The 23,547-nt window shown below is 50.7% G+C and overlaps 1 protein-coding gene across 1 annotated transcript; it reads right to left on the reverse strand.

Moving 5' to 3' along the window:
* Nucleotides 1-21,733: 21,733 nt before the first annotated feature.
* On the reverse strand, nt 21,734-22,699 carry LOC147096225 (tumor necrosis factor ligand superfamily member 15-like). The gene has a single exon (XM_085973800.1). The coding sequence runs from the start codon at nt 22,697-22,699 to the stop codon at nt 22,235-22,237; it is 465 nt and encodes a 154-aa protein (XP_085829926.1). The 3' UTR covers nt 21,734-22,234.
* Between the last annotated feature and the right edge of the window lie 848 nt (nt 22,700-23,547).

Genomic DNA, 23,547 nt, shown 5'->3' on the forward strand with positions numbered 1-23,547 from the left:
AAGCCGTTGCAGGTGATTCTCTGGTTAAGATTAGATAGATAAGAATAGAACCAGGTGAGTGCAGTCCCACCCAGCTGGACGACGGTAGAGAGGCGTTGGGGAAGGATGGAGTGGTCAACCGTGACAACCTGTATTTATATAGCACCTTTAAACATTACCTATATTACAACAGTGACTGCAGTTCATAAAAATCTTTTTAAAGTACTTCATTGGCTGCAATGTGCTTTGGGACATCTGGTGGTTGTGAAAGGTGCTGTAGAAATACAAGTCTTTCTTTCTAGAAAAACGTCCCAAGGTACTTCACGGCAGCAGTTGTCAGACAAAATTTGACACCGAGCCACATATTAGGACAGATGACCAAGAGCTTGGTGAAAGAGGTAGATTTTAAGGAGAATCTTAAAGGAGGTAGAGGTGTGGAGAGGTTTAGGGAGGGAATTCCAGAACTTAGGGCCCAGGCAGCTGAAGGCATGGCCACCAATGGCGGAGCGATGGAAATCTGGGATGCGCAAGAGGCCAGAATTGGAGGAGCGCAGGGATCTCGGAGGGTCGTTCGATGTAAGCGGACACAAGTGAGGCAAGAGGCAGAAGGTTGGAGGTTGGAGAAAAGCGCCAATGGGGGAAGAGGCTTTGGGGGGGAAGTGAGAGGATTGAAGGGGAATCCTTCCCCTCGTTTCCCCCCCACAGTAAAAAAAATCTTAACCCTCTCCCCAACTGTGTTGGAAATCCCTGCTTTCACTTATACGGCAAACAATGCTCGAAAATAAACAAGGGACTTCCCCATGGTGTGGGAAAACCCTCGAGGAAATCCCGCCCACACACTAACCAAAGCCAACCCTGCGAAGAGTGGGAGCCTGCTTTAAATTCCTTAAGCACGTTTGAATACTTTGTACCGACTTTAGCAGCAATGGGACTCTTCCGACCGCAGGGGTCCTCTCCTCCCTCGCCCCCCACTCCATTTGGAGCAGCCAGACTGGACGCCTGTTGTCAGAGACACGAGCCGGGAGGACTCAATGGAGGACAAGTCTAAAAGATGGGCAGATAGCTTTTCAGATAAGTAGCAGTGTGACACCCAGGCATGATTATCAGGCATCCACAAACAACAACTACTTGCATTTATATAGCGTCTTTCACTTAGTAAAATGTCCCAAGGTGCTTCACAGGAGCGATTATCAAACAAAGTTTGACACCGAGCCACATAAGGAGATATTAGGGCAGGTGACCAAAAGCTTGGTCAAAGAGGTAGGTTTTAAGGAGCGTCTTAAAGGAGGAAAGAGAAGTAGAGAGGCAGAGAGATTTAGGGAGGGAATTCCAGAGTTTAGGGCCCAGGCGGCTGAAGGCACGGCCGCTAATAGTGGAGCGGTTAAAATCGGGGATGCTCAATAGGCCAGAATTGGAGGAGCGCAGAGATCTCGGAGGGTTGTAGGGCTGGAGGTGGTTACGGAGATAGGGGGGGGAGCGCAGAGATCTCGGAGGGTTGTAGGGCTGGAGGAGGTTACAGAGAAAGGGAGGGTGGAGCGCAGAGATCTCGGAGGGTTGTAGGGCTGGAGGTGGTTACGGAGATGGGGGGGGAGCGCAGAGATCTCGGAGGGTTGTAGGGCTGGAGGAGGTTACAGAGATAGGGACGGTGGAGTGCAGAGATCTCGGAGGGGTTGTAGGGCTGGAGGAGGTTACAGAGATAGGGAGTGTGGAGCGCAGAGATCTCGGAGGGTTGTAGGGCTGGAGGTGGTTACAGAGATAGGGAGGGTGGAGCGCAGAGATCTCGGAGGGGTTGTAGGGCTGGAGGTGGTTACGGAGATAGGGAGTGGGGAGCGCAGAGATCTCGGAGGGGTTGTAGGGCTGGAGGAGGTTACGGAGATAGGGAGGGTGGAGCGCAGAGATCTCGGAGGGTTGTAGGGCTGGAGGAGGTTACAGAGATAGGGAGTGGGGAGCGCAGAGATCTCAGAGGGGTTGTAGGGCTGGAGGAGGTTACAGAGATAGGGAGGGTGGAGCGCAGAGATCTCGGAGGGGTTGTAGGGCTGGAGGAGGTATAGAGATAGGGAGGGTGGAGCGCAGAGATCTTGGAGGGTTGTAGGGCTGGAGGAGGTTACAGAGATAGGGAGGGTGGAGCGCAGAGATCTCGGAGGGTTGTAGGGCTGGAGGTGGTTACAGAGATAGGGAGGGTGGAGCGCAGAGATCTCGGAGGGTTGCAGGGCTGGAGGAGGTTACAGAGATAGGGAGGGGGGAGCGCAGAGATCTCGGAGGGGTTGTAGGGCTGGAGGAGGTTACAGAGATAGGGAGGGTGGAGCGCAGAGATCTCGGAGGGTTGTAGGGCTGGAGGAGGTTACAGAGATAGGGAAGGTGGAGTGCAGAGATCTCGGAGGGTTGTAGGGCTGGAGGAGGTTACAGGGATAGGGAGGGGGCGGGGCCATGGAGAGATTTGAACACGAGGATGAGAATTTTTAAATTGAGGCGTTGCCAGACTGGGAGCCAATGTAGGTCAGTGAGCACAGGGGGTGATGGGTGAACGGGACTTGGTGCGAGTTAGGACATGGGCAGCAGAGTTTTGGAGGAGCTCAAGTTTACATAGGGTGGAATGTGGGAGGCCGGCCAGGAGTGCGTTGGAATAGTCAGGTCTAGAGGTAACAAAAGCATGGATGAGGGTTTCAGCAGAGGATGAGCTGAGGCAGGGGCGGAGTTGGGTGATATAATGGAGGCGGAGGTAGGTGGGATTGTGAGGGAGAGGGTATGGGGTCGGAAGCTCAGCTCAGGGTGATATAGGACGGCAAGGTTGCGAACAGTCTGGTTCAGCCTCAGGCAGTGGCCGGGGTAGGGGGATGGAGCCTGTGGCTCGGGAACAGAATTTGCGGCATATACATTCTGAGCACGTCTCAGTCCATCTCCATTCCTGTCAATTGCCATATTACTGAGCAAAACCTTCAAGTGACTCCACATTCACAACATTGTCAAACAGCATGGCCATCAGTGGCAATCCGATTGACAACATGGCACAGCAAAACCCATCTCCATTTCTGAGGAATTCAATGCGTGTCATCTGGGATAAAGAGATCGAACCCCAAAGACGCACGTAAACATAAACAGATAGCCAGCAATCTCATGTCAACAGCGCCACTGAAGGTCGGCAGTGAGCGGGAGAGGGAGAAAGAGCCTCGATGGTACCAAGGGAACCAAGGGATATGGGGATTGGGAGGGCAAGTGGAGTTGAGGTGGAAGATCAGCCGTGATCTCATTGAATGGCGGAGCAGGGTCAAAGGCCGAACAGAACAGAAACCCCACAGTGCAGATAGAGGCCATTTCGGCCCATCGAGCCTGCACCGACACATATCCCACCCGACCCCCGTAACCCCTACACCAACACATATCCCACCCTATCCCCGTAACCCCACATATTTAATCCCCCTGACACGAAGGGTCAATTTTTTTTATCATAGCCAATCAACCTAACCCGCACATCTTTGGACTGTGGGAGGAAACCGGAGCACCCGGAGGAAACCCACGCAAACACGGGGAGAATGTGCAAACTCCACACAGACAGTTGCCCGAGGCCGGATTCGAACCCGGGTCCCTGGCGCTGTGAGGCCGACTCCTGCTCCTATTTCTTATGTTCTTAGTGCCACGCGGGTCAAAGGCCGTCGTTACAGAGAAGAGGACACATACCCGTAAGGTGAGCCACCGGTTTCTCCCGACCCTCTCCGCTCCCCACAAGTGAGAGATGAGCAGCTTTGTTTGCAAGTTGCACCTCTGTAAATAAAAATAAAAATGCACGGTTGACCACATCCGGGAACGACAAACTCAACAACAGCAGGCACAAAACATAAAGAGGGTGGGTCCCTGTGTCAGCTGTGGCTCAGTGGGTAGCACTCTTCACCGTCTGGGTTGTAATGATATCAGCAAATAGAGAGATGTAATGATATCAGCAAATAGATATGGTATTTGCCTGTTCGATTATGATGCCTTAGCAGCATGATTGCAGATATTGATTGCTTGTGCCTGACCAGCAGAGCTCATGTGACCGAGACAAGCAAGGCAGTGGAGTTTAGTTTCAGTTTCGTTCTAGATGCATCACAGCATCATGTCTCCTGTAAAAGCTGTATAAAAGAGTTGAACAAAGCTTTAGATTAAAAGACATTCTCTTTCATAAATGTCTCCTCATTGAACCCACAAAGAAATCAATACATGGGTCAGATGGACCGTGGGTTCAAGCCCCACTCCCCGAGACCTGAGCAAAACACTTTACAGCCACGGAAGTACTTTTTTCGAAGTGCAGTCATTGTTGCAACGTAGGGAAACGCAGCAGCCAATTTGCGCACAGCAAGCTCCCGCAGACAGCAAGGTGAGAATGACCAGGTAATCTGTTTTACTGATGTTGACTGAGTGATAAATATTAGCCCAGGACACCAGGGAGAACTCCCCCCCCCCCCCACCCCCCCTGCCTGCTCTTCTTCCAAATAGTGGCCGCGGGATCCTTTACGTCCACCTGAGGGGGCAGGCGGGGCCTCGGTTTGACGTCTGATCTGAAAGGTGGCACCCCCGGCAGTGCAGCACTCCCTCAGCACCGGCACTGGGAGCGTCGGCCTAGATTTTGTGCTCAAGGCCAATTCCAGCCTTAACCTTTTTGAGGACATTGATCAACTTCAGCTCATTTTCTCGGGGGGAGGGGGTGTGAGGGGGCCTGTATGGATCTGTAGGGCTCAGCGCTCCGTCCGAGGCTGTGCTGTGAATGCACCAGCCCCGCAGGAAATAAAAGTGGTTTCTTTAGAGAAGCACTTTCACACAATTCCATCAAAATTCTCGGTTGGCCGGCAGGGACTTTTCTCTGTTATACTCTCCACAACCTAAACACCCTAGAAAAGTCCCCTGTGTGTGTGGTGCCCAGTGCACTGGGTTCTGAAATGGAAAGAGTTCCACTCCCCCAACATCAAAGTCTCCTTCACGTTGGATGGGCTACGAAGCTCACGCAGGAAAGGATCTTGGGGGGGGGTTGGGGGGGGGGGCGACATTGGCCCGGGGGGCGCAAAATGGGCGGAATCGCATTGGTCGCCCATTACAGGCCCCGCCCTATATTCAGTCCTGTCGACTTCAGTGGCACGGACTCTTGGGAGTATGATATAATGAAAGAAAGAAAGACTTCCATTTATATAGCGCCTTTCACGACCACCGAACGTCCCAAAGCACTTTACAGCCACACAAGCACTTTTTGAAGTGGAGTCACTGATGTAATGTGGGAAACGCGGCTGCCAATTTTGCGCACAGCAAGCTCCCACAGACAGCAATGTGCTAATGACCAGATCATCTGTTTTAGTGATAAATATTGGCTCAGGACACCGGGGAGAACTCCCCCTGCTCTTCGAAATAGTGCCGTGGGATCTTTTACGTCCACCTGAGAGAGCAGACGGGGCCTCGGTTTAATGTCTCATCCAAAAGATGGCACTTCCGACAGTGCAGCGCTCCCTCAGCACTGCACTGGGAGTGCCAGCCTTGATTTTTATGATTAAGTCTCTGGAGTGAGACTTGAAACCCACGACCTCTCGACTCAAAGGCAAGGTGCTACAAACTGGGCCACAGCTGACACTCGAATAACAGGCACTAAACGTGATTCCACCTGTTTAGCCTCCCCGACCCAATGTCCAATGTCACCCCCCTTTATCTGCTAAGGCAAATGTTCTGGAATCACTATTATTACAGCTCACCCGAGGAGACACGGGGGTGAGGAGGGGTGGGTGGAGTGTGTTAAATTGGTCTAATCCAGTAGTATGAAACTGGCTCGGCGAATCATTAGCCCATTTCACACCGCGCCCGATTTTCTTTTCCATTGAAGCCAGTGGGAACAATAATTGGTCGCGGTGTGAAACAGCCTAACGGTTCGCTAGGAGCCCGCTTCCCGCTACCGGATTAGACCAATTTCAACCCCCCCAGAGGTCAGCAGAGGCCCCAAGATACATTTAGCTGACATGGAGCTGTACTAAACGCTAGTTAGGCCACAGCTGGAATACTGTGTGCAGTTCTGGTCGCCACACTATAGGAAGGATGTGATTGCTTTGGAGAGGGTGCAGAGGAGAGTCACCAGGATGTTACCTGGGCTGGAGCGCTTCAGCTATGAAGAAAGACTGGACAGGCTGGGGTTGTTTTCCTTAGAGCAGAGAAGGCTGAGCGGGGGCCTGATTGAGGTGTACAAAATTATGAGGGGCATAGATAGGGTATATAGAAAGGAACTTTTCCCTTAGTAGAGGGGTCAATAACCAGGGGGCATAGTTTCAAGGTAAGGGGCAGGAGGTTTAGAGGGGATTTGAGGAAAAACTTTTTCACCCAGAGGGTGGTTGGAATCTGGAACTCGCTGCCTGAACGGTTGGTAGAGGCAGGAACCCTCACAACATTCAAGAAGCATTTAGATGAGCACTTGAAACGCCATAGCATACAAGGCTACGGACCAAGTGCTGGAAAATGGGATTAGAATAGACAGGGCTTGATGGCCGGCGTGGACACGATGGGCCGAAGGGCCTCTTTCTGTGCTGTATAACTCTATGGCTCTATGACTCCCAGGGCAGTACTGAGGGAGTGCAGCACTGTCAGAGGTGCCGTCTTTCGGATGAGACGTTAAACCGAGGCCCCGTCTGCTCTCTCAGGTGGACGTAAAAGATCCTACTGCACTGTTTCAAAGAAGAGCAGGGGGAGTTCTTTCCGGTGTCCTGGGCCAATATTTATCCCTCAACCAACATCGCTAAAAACAGATGATTTGGTCATTATCACAGTGCTGTTTGTGGGAGCTTGCTGTGCGCAAATTGGCTGCCACGTTTCCTACATTACAGCAGTGACCACACTTCAAAAAGTACTTCATTGGCTGTAAAGCGCTTTGGGACGCCCGGTGGTCATGAAAGGCGCTATAGAAATGAAAGACTTTCTTTTTTCTTTCATCAGCCATGGCGGGGAGGCAGGGCTGGGGGTTGATGGGGAGTGAAATTTGACACTGGGCGGAGACGCAAAGCAGGCAGAATCTCATCGATCACCTGTTCTACGTCCCGCCCAATATTGCGTTGACTTCAACAGCACGGAATATCGGGCGTGAGGTATAACGGACTACCCATGCAATCCCGCCTGTTTTTGCCTTCCCGCCCAATGTCCAATTTCACCCCCAATGGACTCCAGCACCGACAATTCCTATTGGTCCCCAGGTGCGGCCATTCATTCCTTAACCCTGGATAGCAGCAATAATCATTGGGGGGTGATTTTAACTTAGCTCTCTGGGCGGGAATCCCACGGGATCAGGTGGAACACCCCAGCTCAATATCACTCTACACTGACATCGATGGGGAGTAAAATCGGTGCGGAGTATAAAACCAGCGTCGCTCCTGATTCCCCTCGGTTAGGTTCAAATTGCCCCCACGATCCCCGAGGCTGATATCAACAGAGCCCATCTCAGCAGATCCAACCTCCCTCCAATATCGGGTGTCTGTGGAGGTGGACTCGGAGGGACTTTCCTCACAGGTATTGTTATAAACACCCATTGCAGCATGCAAGAGGAAGTACTCGGCTTTGTAAACACCTTCCCCATACTGTCTCCTTCCTCTTCAACCTGGTTAATACCTGGTTGGGGAAAAGAAAGACTTGTGTCAGCCAGGGCTCCATTGATAGCACGCTCGCCTCTGGTTCAGAAGGTTGTGAGTTCATAGTCCCACTCCTAGGCTGATACTCCCAGTGCGGTACCGAGGGAGCGCTGTGGTGTTGTCTTTCGGATGAAACGTTAAACCAAGTCTGCTCTCTCAGGTGGAATGTGAAAAATCCCAGGGCACTATTTCGAAGAAGAGCAGGAGAGTTCTCCCCGGTGTCCTGGCCAATATTTATCCCTCAATCAACATCACTAAAACAGATTGTCAGGTCATTATCACATTGCTGTTTGTGGGAGCTTGCTGTGTGCAAATTGTCTGCTGCAATTCCTACATCACAACAGTGACTACACTTCAAAAATACTTCATTGGCTGTTAAGCACTTTGGAACGTCCTGAGGTCGTGAAAGGCGCTATAGAAATGCGAGTCTTTCTTCCTTCCCTCTTCAGCCTGATTATTGTTGGGGAGACCTGCTATAAATGACAGGTGCACTCCCAGTACCACAAAATCTACAATATCATTTCTCCAAAGTCTTGACATTATAGACTCGTCACCAAGTTCGCCATTAAAAAGGGATCAAACAGCACGTTTTAACCAGTAGAGACTATAATTGCACCGTAAAAGCATAGCAGTTCAAGAAAGAATTCCCACGCTGAGGTAGCTTAGATCACTTGGATTTCAGCAAGTGTGTGTGTGAAAATAATATGTTACGGCCACATAAAGTATAGGAAGACTTAGCAGCACCATAGCAGGTGGTGGGGTAGATCTTGACTTTGTGCGATGGTGTATAGCCAGTCACCAGCACGTTTTACATTTTTTTTTATTCATTGGATGTGGACAAGGCCAGCATTTATTGCCCATCTCTAATTGCCCCTGAGAAGGTGGTGATGAGCCACCTTGAACTGCAGAGTGTAGTTAAGAGCTGTGGGGCTGGAGTCACATATAAGTCAGACCAGCAGATTTCCTTCCCTAAAGGACATTAGTGAACCAGATGGGTTTTGATGACAATCTGGTAGTTTCATGGTCGCCATTACTGATACTAGCTTTTTATTCCAGATTTATTTAATTAACTGAATTTAAATTCCCCAGCTGCAGTGGTGGGATTTGAACTCATGTCACCGGATCATTAGTCCAGTCCGCTGGATTACCAGTCCAGTGACATTACCAATATGTTACCTTTCCCTATGTTACATTTCTACCCATTTGACATCAATGGAAATAAAAATGGGGAGAGATGTGAAATGCCCGGTCAACTCGCTGTCGCCCGTTTCACACCATTGTACAAGATCTACCCCCGTATGTGTGTCCTTTCTAAAGGTGGGCTGTGGCTGGACTGAACTGTGTAACACCAGGAGGTGACACACTGCTGGTGACAATGGTAGGAGCAGTTTCAAGTGTTTATAAATAGTATTAATTGGATAACTCTTTAAAAGAGCTGACACAGGCACGATGGGCCAAACGGCCTCCCTCTCCCTTGCAACTGTCCGAGGCCGAGCCAGACTGTTCGCAACCTTGGTGTCATATTTGATCCTGAGATGAGCTGAAACCCTCATCCATGCCTTTGTTACCTCTAGACTTCCAACGCACTCCCGACCGGCCTCTCGGGTTCCACCCTACATAAACTTGAGGTCATCCAAACCCCGTGTCCTGACTCGCACCAAGTCCCGTTCACCCATCACCCCTGTGCTTGCTGACCTACATTGGCTCTTGGTTAAGCAACGCCTCAATTTTAAAATTCTCATCCTTGTTTCCAAATCCCTCCATGGCCTCTCCCCCTCCCTATCTCTGTAATCTCTTTCAGCCCCACAACCCCCCAAGATATCTGTGCTCCTCCATTCTGACCTCTTGAACATCCCCGATTTTCATCGCTCCACCATTGGTGGCCGTGCTTGCAGCTGCCTGGGCCCCAAGCTCTGGAATTCCCTCCTTAACCCTCTCCACCTCTCTACCTCTCTTTCCTCCTTTAAGATGCTCCTTAAAACCTACCTCTTTGACCAAGCTTTTGGCCACCTGCCCTAATATCTCCTTATGTGGCTCAGTGTCAAATTTTGTTTGATAATCGCTCCTGCGAAGCGCCCTGGGACGTTTTACTACATTAAAGGTGCTATATAAATGCCCGTTATAGTTCTCTGCTGTAACATTCTATGATTCGCTAAAAACAGACAGAGTGCAAACAGAGAGCTCGAAAACTCTCTTCAAAGAGTTACATTTCATTCTGTCATTGTTGAACGACTATGCAGCTGGGGAGATTTCAAAAGCTTGTGGTTAGCCCTTTGTTATCATTAACAACTCATTGTTACTGACGCAAGCTGTTGCTTATCTGCGCACACGACAGACGTGCCATTGATGGCAGTGCATTAACTGCCAGTACCGTAAAACATTTTTGGCAATTGCCCCCCCTCCCTACCATGACTGCAGTTTGTTGTCCTTGGCTGAAGGAGGTTGACACACTGCAAGTGAAAGAGAAACGGTTGTTAACAATGATGGGCAAAGATCAGACAGCAAACAAACACATTTCCAGCATTGACTCTATCTCCGACCAGGTCTCCAGCACAGCTTGATGCCGCTTTGGGGATCTTTAAAGCTACAAATTTAAAAATAACAAAGAAATAAAGACCATTATCACATTATGGAGAGATTTTTCAGTGGAATTAATGTTACACCAACAACAACGTGCATTCATAAGAACATAAGATATAGGAGCAGGAGGAGGCCATTTGGCCCCTCGAGCCTGCTCCACCATTCAATAAGATCATGGCTGATCTGATCTTGGCCTCAACTCCACTTCCCTGCCCGCTCCCTATAACCCTTTACTCCCTTACCATTCAAAAACCTGTCTATCTCCATCTTAAATATATTGACCCAGCCTCCACAGCTCTCTGGGGAAGAGAATTCCAAAGATTCACGATCCTCAGAGAAGAAATTCCTCCTCATTTCCGATTTAAAATGGTGCCCCCTTATTCTGAAATTATGCCCCCTAGTTCTAGTTCTTGAAACATCCTCTCTGCATCTACCCTGTCAAGCCCCTTCAGAATCTTACAAGATCAATAAGATTCCCTCTCATTCTTCTAAACTCCGCCTTTAACATAGTAAAACGTCCCGCGGCACTTCACAGGAGCGATTATCAAACACAATTTGACACCGAGCCACATAAGGAGTTATCAGGACAGGCGACCCAAAAGCTTGGTCAAAGAGATAGGTTTTAAGGAGCGTCTTAAAGGAGGAGAGAGGTAGCGAGGCGGAGAGGCTTAGGGAGGGAATTCCAGAGCTTAGAGCCCAGGCAGCTGAAGGCATGGCCGCCAATGGTGGAGCGATTAAAATCAGGGATGCTCAAGAGGCTAGATTTGGAGGAGTGCAGATATGTCGGAGGGTTGCAGAGCTGGAGGAGGTTACAAAGATAGTGAGGGGTGAGGCAATGGAGGGGGATTTGATAATGACCAGATAGGAACATCAGAACATAGAAACAAAAGGAGGCCATTCAGCCCTTCGAGCCTGTTCCACCATTCAATGAGATCATGGCTGACCTGTGACTTAACGCCATATACCTGCCATTGCCCCAAATTCCTTAATACCTTTGGTTAATAAAAGTCTATCAATCTCAGATTTAAAATTAACAATTGACCCAGCAACAACTGTCGTTTGCGGTAGAGAGTTCTAAACTTCTACCACGCTTTTTGTGTAGAAGTGTTTCCTAATGTCACTCCTGAAAGGCCTGGCTTTAATTTTTAGGCTGTGTCCCCTAGTGACAGACTCCCCAACCTGGGATCAGTTTTAGTGATGTTGCTTGAAGGTTATACATTTCAAAAGTGCTTTGTTGGCTGCAAAGCGCTTTGGGATGTCTGAGGTCGTGAAAGGCGCTGTAGAAATGCAGGTTCTGTCTTTTCAATGTATTACAAGCTCAGGAACTGAAGCTGTGACCTTTCTAACATGTAGATCGGCGTAGTGCTCGGAAGGGGACGCACATAGGGAATTGTGTGCGCACGATTTTCTGTCCATTCACTTATCCTACGGGGAATGGCTGCACTTAAAAACCTACAGCACATGACAGTTTCACTGCAGCTCACAAACCGGCCAGAAAGAAGTTGTCAGGCAACCCACTGGTGGGAAATATAGATAGAATCTCCTACAGCTTATCAAATATCTTCAAAGTGCACTCTGTAAACCACAAGCCCCCTTAGCCCCCTCACCACCTCAAAATATCTTATTCCACATGCCTTTATGTGCGATGGTTTAGAAAAAGCAGAAGCAGAACATAATATATATATATATACATATATATAAAAAAGCTAATGACTTGGTCAGTAAGTTTAAAGAGGTTATTTAAATCCTGCTGGCTTACGTAAACTGCAGACATACATCAGCAAACATGTCCTGACTGGGTCCATGCTCTGAGAAATAGGTTAACTACAAGGCTGACTGAAACCCTGATATTGAATCAACTCACTCGGCGAGTTCACAGAATCATAGACTAGTACAGTGCAGAAAGAGGCCATTCGGCCCATCGAGTCTGTGCCGGCTCTTTCGAAGAGCAATCCAGTTAGTCCAGATTGATTGTCCTGGGATGGCGGGACTGTTGTATGAGAAGAGATTGAGTAAACTAGGCCTATATTCTCTTGAATTCAGAAGAATGAAAGGGGATCTCATTGAAGCAGACAAAATTATTACAGGGCTTGATAGGGTGGATGCTGGGAGAATGTTTCCCTTTGCTGGGGAGTCTAGAACCAGGGGCCACAGCATCAGGGTAAAGGGTAGGCCATTCAGGACTGAGATGAGAAGGAATTTCTTCACACAGAGGGTGGTGAATTTTTGGAATTCTCTACCCCAGAGGGCTGTGGAGGCTCAGTCATTGGGTTTATTCAAAACAGAAGTCGATAGATTTCTGACTATTAAGGGCATCAAGGGATATGGCGATAGGGCCGGTGAATGGAGTTGAGGCAAAAGATCAGCCATGATCTCATTGAATGGTGGAGCAGGCTCGAAGGGCCGAATGGCCGACTCCTGCTCCTATTTCTTATGTTTTATGTCCCACTCCCCCCGCTCTTTCCCATATCCCTCCACATTTTTCTCCTTCAAGTATTTATTCAATTCCCTTTTGATGGCTACTATTGAATCTGTATCCACCACCCTATGTTTCCACCCACTGTGTTCCAAATCTTTCGATTTAATTTTGTTCATATCTGAGGGTGTTGAGCGTTGTTACCAGGGTCTGAATAAAACCAAATGGTGGGTGTATGAAATTTATATACTATTTTCAATATTGCCTCGGAGTTTTATTTTATATTCGTTCCTGGGATGTGAGCATCGCTGCCCATCCCTAATTGTCCTCGAGAAGCTGGTGGTGAGCCGCCTTCTTGAACTGCTGCAGTCCGTCTGGTGATGGTACTCCCACAGTGCTGTTAGTGAGGGAGTTCCAGGATTTTATCCCAGCGACGATGAAGGAACGGCGATATATTTACATAGGATTCCATAGGATTACATAGATGGGATGTGGGCGTCGCTGGCTAGGCCTGCATTTAGTGCCCATCCCTAATTGCCCTTGAGAAGATGGTGGTGAGCCGCCTTCTTGAACCGCTGCAGTCCATATGGTGTAGGTACACCCACAATGCTGTTAGGAAGGGAGTTCCAGGATTTTGGCCCAGCGACAGTGAAGGAACGGCGATACAGGTCCAAGTCAGGATGGTGTGTGGCTTGGAGGGGAACTTGTAGGTGGTGATGTTCCCATGCGTCTGCTGCCCTTGTCCTTCTAAGTGGTAGAGGTCGCGGGTTTGGAAGGTGCTGTTGAAGGAGCTTTGGCGAGTTGCTGCAGTGCATCTTGTAGATGGTACACACTGCAGCCACAGTGCGCTAGTGGTGGAGGGAGTGAATGTTGAAGGTGGTGGATGGAGTGCCAATCAAGCGGGCTGCTTTATCCTGAATGGTGTCGAGCTTCTTGAGTGTTGTTGGAGCTGCACTCATCCAGGCAAGTGGAGAGTATTCCATCACACTCCTGATTGTGCCTTGTAGATGGTGGAAAGGCTTTGGGGAGTCAGGAGGTGAGACACTCGCCGCAGAATTCCCAGCCTCTGGGCTGCTGTTGTAGCCACAGTATTTATATGGCTGGTCCAGTTCAGTTTCTGATCAATGGTTGTTGTGTATGTACCTTTAAGAGAATAACTGGTCTCAGACTGCAGTACCGGCAGTGACCACCCCTGTATAAAAGGCACTAGTAAGCCTCTGTAGTTTCAGTTTCCCGATTGACTCCTTTCAGTAAAGACTTGTTTTGTTCAACTCCTGCTGTCCGTGCCTCAATCATACACGGGCATAATATTGGCGACGAGCAGATACGAACTTACCTACAGTCTGCACCACCTCCTGGGATCCATCACTGAAGCGAAGTGAGCAGAGGTCGAGGCCAGAAGGAAGAAAGAAGCAGTAGAAACGGGCGTCGACCGTGGGCATCCGCCCCTGAGTCAGCGGAGTTGAAGATTGCTGGAGAAGCTGTCGAGAGCGGGGCCTGGTTCCTGTCGACGGTGCTTCAGCTAATCGGGCTGGTGGCAGGTAGTGCACTGATCCTTCCTGGGCTGCGGTGGTCGCGAACTCGAGCAGGTGGCTTGCAACGGGGCCGAGCAGCGTTGTCGGGAAGAGGAGAGAGAGAGGGTGGAGCACACAGGGCGCGGCCGGTGCTACGAAGCCGGGCTGCGTATAGACCCGAGAAGAGGGAGGCAAGAGTCCCACAGGGTTGTTCCACAACGGGAAAATAATAAAAAAAAGAAATATTAAACGCGCAGGAAACCGCGAGGAGCTGCAGGTTGCAACGGAAACCGCGGAAAGCAGCACTAGCAACAGCGAGGAAGAAGGCAAAGCGCGGGAGGCGCCATTTTGTTAAATTGGGGAAGAAGGCAAAGCGCGGGAGGCGCAATTTTAGATTTGCAAGATGCCGAAGACTGGCTGTATCACTGCTTTTGATAATACAATAGAGGACTGGACCACGTATGTGGAAAGAGTCGAGGTATATTGCGAGGCAAACAAAATAGCCGATGAGAAAAAGGCATCGGTATTGCTAAACTTAATGGGCGCTAGAACGTACGGCCTATTGCGGGACCTGATTACTCCAGCCAAACCGAAGGCGAAGAGTTTTAACGAAATTGTTGCTGTCCTACAGGAACACCTAAACCCTGCACCGCTGTTGATAGCAGAAAGATTTAAATTCCACAGGAGAACTCAACATAAAGATGAGAGCAATGCTGAGTACCTTACGGAACTACGCAAGCTATCAAAGCACTGCCAGTTCAGAGCAGGACTGGCAGATACCCTACGGGACAAATTTGTCTGTGGACTCCTGAGTGAAGGGACACAGAAGAAGTTACTCTCAGAGAAAGAGCTGACGCTAGATAAGGCTTTCAGCGTGGCAGTATCGTACGAAGCAGCAGCCAAGGGAGCTGCGGAAATTCAACAAAAGACACAGGAATACGGCACCCACGAAATGATACGGGGATTTGCAAAATGTTATCGCTGCAGCAGAACTAACCATGACCAGAAGGACTGCTGGTCCAAGGACAAAATATGCAGGCAATGCGGAAAGATGGGACACATTGCACGAGTTTGCAGGTCTGGGAAGAAGACCAGCGACAACAAAAATGCTACTAAGGAACCGTACAAGAAAGTACAAAAGATGACGGACAGTAGTTCCGAAGACCAGATGAGCGATAGTGAATCCGGGAACAGGAGACTAAGCTGTCTCAAACTTCACAACGTAATCGCAAAAGAGGATCACCGAACCATTTGGGTCACCCTCACGATAGCAGGGTCCCAAGTTAAAATGGAATTGGATACAGGATCAGCGCTAACCATCATGAATCGACGAGACTACGAGCGGCTATTCTCACACATACCCTTGAGAGAGACATCCATCGTCTTGACGACGTATACGGGGCAAAAAGTATACCCCAGAGGAAAAATAAGGGTGCCTGTCGAATACAACGGCAAGAAAATACGGAAATTGTATCTCTACATACTGCAAAATGGTGGACCACCATTATTGGGACATGAATGGATCAGGAAGATAAGCTTAGATTGGCACTCCATTCATGCAATGATGGTGGACGGTAAAAAAGATGAAGACGTCACTCCTGGACGATTGTCAACAATCTTAGCTAACGCCAAAGAGGTATTTCAACAAGAACTGGGCACTCTTAAAGGCATAACCGCCTCGATAAAAATAGAAGAGAATGCAATTCCCAAGTTTTTCAAAGCAAGACCGGTACCATATGCAATTTGCCCAGCCGTCGAGGCAGAGCTGGAGAATCTGGAGAAGGCAGGCGTGTTGTCTAAGGTCGACTGGAGCGAGTGGGCGACACCCATCGTTCCTGTCATGAAGAAAACGTTAAGCAATAAGTGAGGAGCCAAGGAAGGTTCGCATCTGTGGGGATTTCAAGGTGACGGTGAACCCAGTCCTTCACACAGTACAATATCCTCTTCCAAGGATAGAAGACATCTTCGCCTCACTGTCTGGAGGGAAGCGTTTTACAAAAATTGACCTAGCACAAGCATATTTGCAGATGGAGGTTGAAGAATCCTCTAGGAAGTATCTCACGATAAACACTCACAAAGGTCTTTACCAGTATCATCGATTGGTATTCGGAGTAGCATCGGCTCCGGCGATATGGCAAAGAGCGATGGAACAAGTCCTGCAAGGGATTCCGGGGACTCACTGTTACTTGGACGACATCCTTGTGACAGGTGAAGATGACAGTGAACACCTTAACAACCTAGAACAGGTGCTCACTAGACTACGGGAACATGGGCTACGAGCCAACCGCCCCAAGTGCGAGTTTTTTAAGAAACAGATATCGTATTGTGGCCACGTGATTAATGAGGAGGGTGTTACATAAGTCCCCTGGACAAAATTGAATGCGGTTGTTAAGGCCCCAGCGCCTGAAAATGTGTCGCAACTGAGGTCATTCCTCGGATTGGTGAATTACTACCATAAGTTTTTGGCCGAATTTGTCGACAATTCTGCCACCCACTGAACGCCCTGCTACGAACGGGAGTAGCATGGAAATGTGAGCAATGAATGTAAGCGGGCCTTTCAGAAGAGTAAGGACCTAATCACTCCCTATCCTCCCCCTCCCCCTATCCTCCCCCCTCCCTTCCCCCTCCCCCCCTATCCTCCCCCTCCCTCCCCATCCCCCCCTATCCTCCCCCTCCCTCCCCCTCCACCCTATCCTCCCCTCCCTCCCCCTCCACCCTATCCTCCCCTCCCTCCCCCTCCACCCTATCCTCCCCTCCCTCCCCCTCCACCCTATCCTCCCCTCCTCCCCCTCCACCCTATCCTCCCCCTCCACCCTATCCTCCCCCTCCACCCTATCCTCCCCCTCCACCACCTATCCTCCCCCTCCCTCACCTCCCCCTCCAACCCTATCCTTCCTCTCCCTCCCCCCTCCACCCTATCCTCCCCTCCCTCCCCCTCCACCCTATCCTCCCCTCCCTCCCTCCCCCTCCACCCTATCCTCCTCTCCCTCCCCCCTATCCTCCCCTCCACTCCCTCCCCCCTATCCTCCCCCCTATCCTCCCCTCCCTCCCTCCCCCTCCACCCCTATCCTCCCCTCCCCTCCCTCCCCCCTCCACCCTATCCTCCCCTCCCTCCCTCCCCCTCCACCCTGTCCTCCCCTCCCTCCCTCCCCCTCCACCCTGTCCTTCACCCTCCCTCCCCCCTCCACCCTATCCTCCCCTCCCTCCCCCTCCTCCACCCTATCCTCCCCTCCACCCTATCCTCCCCTCCACCCTATCCTCCCCTCCCTCCCCTCCACCCTATCCTCCCCTCCCTCCCCCTCCACCCTATCCTCCCCTCCCTCCCCCTCCACCCTATCCTCCCCCCTCCACCCTATCCTCCCCCTCCACCCTATCCTCCCCTCCCTCCCCCTCCACCCTATCCTCCCTCCCTCCCCCTCCACCCTATCCTCCCCTCTCTCCCCCTCCACCCTATCCTCCCCTCCTTCCCCCTCCACCCTATCCTATCCTCCCCTCCCTCCCCCTCCACCCTATCCTCCCTCCCTCCCCTCCACCCTCCCCTCCCTCCCCCCTCCACCCTCCCTCCCTCCCCCCCTCCACCTATCCTCCCCTCCCTCCCCCCTCCACCCTATCCTCCCCTCCCTCCCCCTCCACCCTATCCTCCCCCTCCCTCCCCTCCACCCTATCCTCCCCTCCCTCCCCTCCACCCTATCCTCCCCTCCCTCCCCCTCCACCCTATCCTCCCCTCCCTCCCCCACCACCCCTATCCTCCCCTCCACCCTATCCCCCCTCCACCCTATCCTCCCCTCCCTCCCCCTCCACCCTATCCTCCCTCCCTCCCCCTCCACCCTATCCTCCCCTCCCTCCCCCTCCACCCTATCCTCCCCTCCCTCCCCTCCACCCTATCCTCCCCTCCCCCTCCACCCTCCCCTCCCTCCCCCTCCACCCTCCCCTCCCTCCCCCTCCACCCTATCCTCCCCTCCCTCCCCCCTCCACCCCTATCCTCCCCTCCCTCCCCCTCCACCCTATCCTCCCCTCCCTCCCCCTCCACCCTATCCTCCCCTCCCTCCCCTCCACCCTATCCTCCCCTCCCTCCCCCTCCACCCTATCCTCCCCTCCCTCCCCTTCCACCCTATCCTCCCCTCCCTCCCCCTCCACCCTATCCACCCTCCCTCCCCCTCCACCCTATCCACCCCTCCCTCCCCCTCCACCCTATCCTCCCCTCCCTCCCCCTCCACCCTATCCTCCCCTCCCTCCCCCTCCACCCTATCCTCCCCTCCCTCCCCCTCCACCCTATCCTCCCCTCCCTCCCCTCCACCCTATCCTCCCCTTCCACCCTATCCTCCCCGCCCCCTCCACCCTATCCCGCCCCATCCTCCTTTAATTATGGTGAATATTCTCTTTGTCAAGTTTGTGGATGTCGGTGCTGGGAATGGGCACCCGCTCCCAACCCCAAGCATTCCCGGTCCAAACATGACTTGGAGTAAAGCTCCCTTGTAATCTGCTCCAACTGAGAGCAACATTTCCCAATGGCCCCGCCCCAGTCAGTGTGGGGCCAATGAAACGCCAGTATCTCACTGTCAGTCAGCGCCGGCTGGTAACTGGATTGAGTTGTGTCTGATAAACTCTCAAGCCGGTGTGGTAATGTACGTGCTGATTTTATTTCAGGCTCTCTGCACCAATACAATACAATACAAATCGCTTTATTGGCATGATAAGGTACATCTTATGTTGCCAAAGCATCAAAATACATTTATGGTTGAACACATAAACGCGGTTCCATTCATACAGTGTATAAACAGGTATATCCCTGAGTTTATAAATATATTTTCGCCTTGTTTATATATATTCTTTTCTTAGTTTACTGGTTGTCCCTCTGTTCATGGCAAGCTGTAACATAGCGTGCCGCCAGTGTTACACAGCTTCTCTCCTCCCCCAGTAGGTATGGGAGTTTTTGGTTGTCAGTCAGATTTCTGAATTCAGGGCATATTTGTGAGAATTTTTGATAGAAATTCTCTCTGATGCCCTGATATTTTCCACAGGCTGTGAGGAAGTGCACCAACCGTCTCAGCAATAAAGTATATGAGGAGTCCCTGGAGTGTAATTGCTGCAATATGCTCGCTCCTGTCCAGAGGCCCCTCGTGTTCACTTATACAATATGCAAGTACTATCCGAATCAGATTGAGACTGTCAACACAATTAAAGGCAGTAGACTTTCATTCCAGTGGCCAGGGCTGGATTTTAACCCATATTCCCACAGCCATTGGTTTTCCAATTATAATGGCAGCAGTAAGTGGGTCATTTTATGGGTTATTGTTAATAGTACAATAGGAAATACTAAGTCAGTACTTCATCCAGTCCCAGAGGGTGAAAGGAGAGAGTCTGGCTTACTTCATGTGCTTTAATATCATTAACAACATGGTTGTTTAAGCTGTATCTCTGGCTCTCCAGCAGCTCTTAATTTCAGGTGCGGACTACATTTTCAAAACAGGACATTAAAAAGCACCAAAAAAATACCGAAAACAAACAAATGTACAAGGATACCTCAAACTGCACGCTGCGCTGATAGGTATTGCTCACCTTTACCAGTCTCCCTTCATCGTGTGATACAGAGTGAAGAACATTGTAGAAGTACACACAACAAAATAACACTCAATGTGCCCATAATGCAGCACCTTCTTTGGATTGGACGAGTTCCAGTGATGTAATTGGTAGTTCACTATCGCACTGAAACATCGAAGATTCTGAGGGGGATTGACAGGGTAGATGCTGAGAGATTGTTTCCTCTGGTTAGAGAGTCTAGAACTAGGGGGTCACAGTCTCAGGATAAGGGGTCGACCATGTAGAACTGAGATCAGGAGGAATTTCTTCTCTCGGAGAGTTGTGAATCTTTGGAATTCTCTGCCCGAGGGCTGTGGCTGCTCAGTCATTTGAATATATTCAAGACTGAGGTCAGTAGATTTTTGGGCACTAAGGGAATCAAGGGATAGGGGGATCGGGTGGGAAAGTGGAGGTGCGGTGGAAGATCAGCCACGATCTGATTGAATGGCGGAGCAGGCTCGAGGGGCCGAATGGCCTCCTCCTGCTCCTATGTGGTTCACAGTGGTTTATTTGGCATTTAGTTAAGATTGGGGAAATGGGTGAACAAGCCTCCAGACTCATTGATAAACTAGTGATTGACCCTAACTCAGTAAGGGGCAAGTAGCGGATTTACAATACAAAACCACAACTCATTCACCAGTGGGGAGGGCAATAGTGATTCAGTGATGCCTCTCCGTGTCTCTCTCCTCCTTTAAGTCCCTCCTTAAAACCTACATCTTTGAGCAAGCTTTTGGTCAGCTAACATCTCCTTCTGTGGCGCGGCGTCAATGTTATTTGTCTGATTAACGCTCTTGTGAAACGCCCTGGGACATTTCACTACGTCAAAGGCGCTATACAAATGCAAGCTGTTATCGGAAAATGCTCAAGGCTTGTTAATATTATGCAAACTCCAAAGTATAATTTAGTGAAGGCCTTAACTCACTCCCGATAGAATAGAATGCTACAATAGATGTTGCTCATTGTCTTGTTAGGATGAGCAAACAGCCTCGAGGTCGAGATGGGGCGACGCACTACCAGTGTGTTGGGTGCTGATTTGGAGTGTAACCCAATCACAAGGTGGCTGCTAAGATGGCAGAAGGTTTTATCTGGGAGTGGTTTATTATAGACAGCTTGTGATGAGGGATGGGAGCAGCACTTATCGCCAACCAGTTAAAAAAATAAAATGACAGTCCAATCTATGTTTTCTACATTGCACCAGTGACTACATTCCAAAAGTACTTCATTGGCTGCAAAGCGCTTTGGGACATTCTGAGATTCGTGAAAGGTCTCGTAGATACGCAAGTTCTTTATCAAGTTAGCTTCCAGATACAATCAGATTGAAACATGTTGAAGATCAGAGGAATTCCACAGGTTCAGAAAGCAGCGTGCGCCCGCCATTCTCTCCCGAGCGGGTAGCCGTCGGCTAAAGACTCCGATCAATGTCCTTGTTGCGTGAATTGAACCGGAATGGTGCGTGGCGATCGCGGAGCTGAAGTAACGGGTCTGAGACTGGCCAGCAGCGCGTCCTGCCCAAGTTTCCTGTCTCCCAAGCTGAGCCCAAACAGAGAGATCAGAGCAGGTGAGCCAAATCATAGCATCCCACAGCACAGAAGGAGGCCATTCGGCCCATCGTGCCTGTGCCGGCTCTTTGAAAGAGCTCTCCAATTAGGCCCACTCCCCCCGCCCCTGCTCTTTTCCCATAGCCCTGCAAAAAAAAATTCCCTTTTCAAGTATATACATTCCCAATTCCCTTTTGAAAGTAAGGGATTTTACAATACTATTGAATCTGCTTCACACAGCGCTTTTCAGATCATAACAGCTCTCTGTACAAAAAGTGCCCTCTGGTGGAGGGAGGAGTCCAGAACAAGTGGGGGGCGGACGTAACCTTAAAATCAGAGCCAGGGCTGTGCAGGGGTGATGTCAGGAAGCACGTCTTCACACAAAGGGTTAGCGGAAATCTGGAACTCTCTCCCCCAAAAACCTTTTGAGGCCGGTTTGGGGGGGGGGGGGAGGGGGGGGTCAATTGAAAACTTCAAAACCGAGATTGATGGATTTTTTTTGGTTGGGTAAAGGGTTTCAAGGGTTACGGAACCAAGGCGGGCAGATGGAGTTAAGATACGGGTCAGCCAGGATCTGATTGTCTGGCGGACAAGCCGCAAGGGTGACGTTCCCACTAAGCTGCGCAGCGGTCTGGAGGTCCCGCGCAGGCCGCTCACGGGCTTTTCAATGTAAATAATCGCTCATGCCTGAAAAATTGAATGGGCCGCGCAGCCAAAAAAAACAAATTGCAGGGAACATTGCTCATGGGGCTGAATGGCCTCCTTCTCTTCCTATGTTCCACCCTTTCAGGCAGTGCATTCCAGATCATAACAATTACATCTCCTCATCTCCCTTCTGGTTCTTACAGCAATTATCTTAGCTCAGGGCCCTCTCGTTAACGACCCTCCTGCCAGTGGAGACAGTTACTCCCTGCCTCCTCTTCCAAAAGCCCTTCCAACGGCAGGCGCCCCTACTGAATTGGGCAGCGGTCTGGATTGCGAGCGAGGGGGATCCAATCCGCTACTCGTTCATAACATGAAGGTCCCGAAGAATGTCTTCTGCTCCATGTGCTCCACCATGGCTGCCTTGTTGACGGTGACAAAGAGTCGGTCCCGCTCCTGCAGGGCGAAGAGTGCCCCCTGGCTAATGGTGACGTGCCAGTCCCCCAGGCCATTCTCGCACACGGACTTGGTGGCCGTCAGCAGGGGGGTGGGCTCGGGGTAGGAGTCGGTCGTCTTGTACACGTTGTGGGTCAGGACCCCCGCGCTGGGCTCCTGCGCCCTCAGCTCCTCGCACGACGGCAGGTAGAAGGCCACCTGGGAGTAGACGAAGTAGAGCCCACTGCGCGGGATCTGCAGCTGCCCGTCCGCGTAGCCCATGTTGGAGTAGGCCATTCCCGTCTCGAAATCCCACCGCAGGGCCTGAAACTGCGCCTCCCCGCTCAGGTTCGAAGCTTTCAAGCCTGAAACAAGAACCGGAAATGAACTCAACATCTCACCAAGTGCACGGAGGTGTCGCACCACTCGCAGCGCGCCCGCGCCACGCTTATTTGTGTCCAGCGTCCCAAGATCTCGGCATCCCTCCCCACGCCGGCCTCTTGTCCGTCCCACCACGCCTTTCACCCCACTATTGGTGGTTGTGCCTTCAGCTGCCTAGGCCCCAAGCTCAGGGATTCCCTTCCTCCCTCTGTGTCAGAGGTAGCACACTCACACCTCCGAGTCAGGAGGTTGTTATGGGTTCGCGTCCCACTCCAGAGACTTGCGCATAAAAATTTAGGCTGACACTCCCTGCGTGGTATTGAGGGAGTGCTGCACTGTTGGAGGAGCCGTCTTTCGGATGAGGCGTTAAACTGAGGCCCCGCCTGCTCTCTCAGGTGGATGTAAAAGATCCCACGGCACTATTTCGAATCAGAGCAGGGGAGTAATCTCCAGTGTCCTGGACAATATTTATCTCTCAATCAACATCACTAAAGCAGATGATGTGGCCATTATCGCATTGCTGTCTGTGGGAGCTTGCTGTGCACAAATTGGCTGCCACGTTTCCCACATTACAACAGCGACTACACTTCAAAAAGTACTTCATTGGCTGTAAAGCGCTTTGGGACGTCCTAGGGTTGTGAAAGGCGCTATAGAAATGCAAGACTTTCTTTCTTGTCTCTCCACCTTTAAGACGCTCCTTAAAACCTGCCTCTTTGACCAAGCTTTTGGTCACCTGCCCTGATATCTCCTTATGTGGCTCGATGTCAAATTTTTTTTGATAATCGCTCCTGTGAAGCGCCTTGGGGTGTTTTTACTACATTAAAGGCGCTATGCGAATAAAAGTTGTTGTTGTAACACACCCT

Source organism: Somniosus microcephalus, unplaced genomic scaffold (genome assembly GCF_052327205.1).
Source record: "Somniosus microcephalus isolate GS21.2 unplaced genomic scaffold, FLI_Smic_1.0 unresolved_chr1, whole genome shotgun sequence".
NCBI classification, from domain to species: domain Eukaryota; kingdom Metazoa; phylum Chordata; class Chondrichthyes; order Squaliformes; family Somniosidae; genus Somniosus; species Somniosus microcephalus.

Bases quoted from the DNA above. Each gene is read 5' to 3' on its own strand.
- LOC147096225 (XM_085973800.1), bottom strand. From the start codon at position 22,699: ATGTTGAGTTCATTTCCGGTTCTTGTTTCAGGCTTGAAAGCTTCGAAC.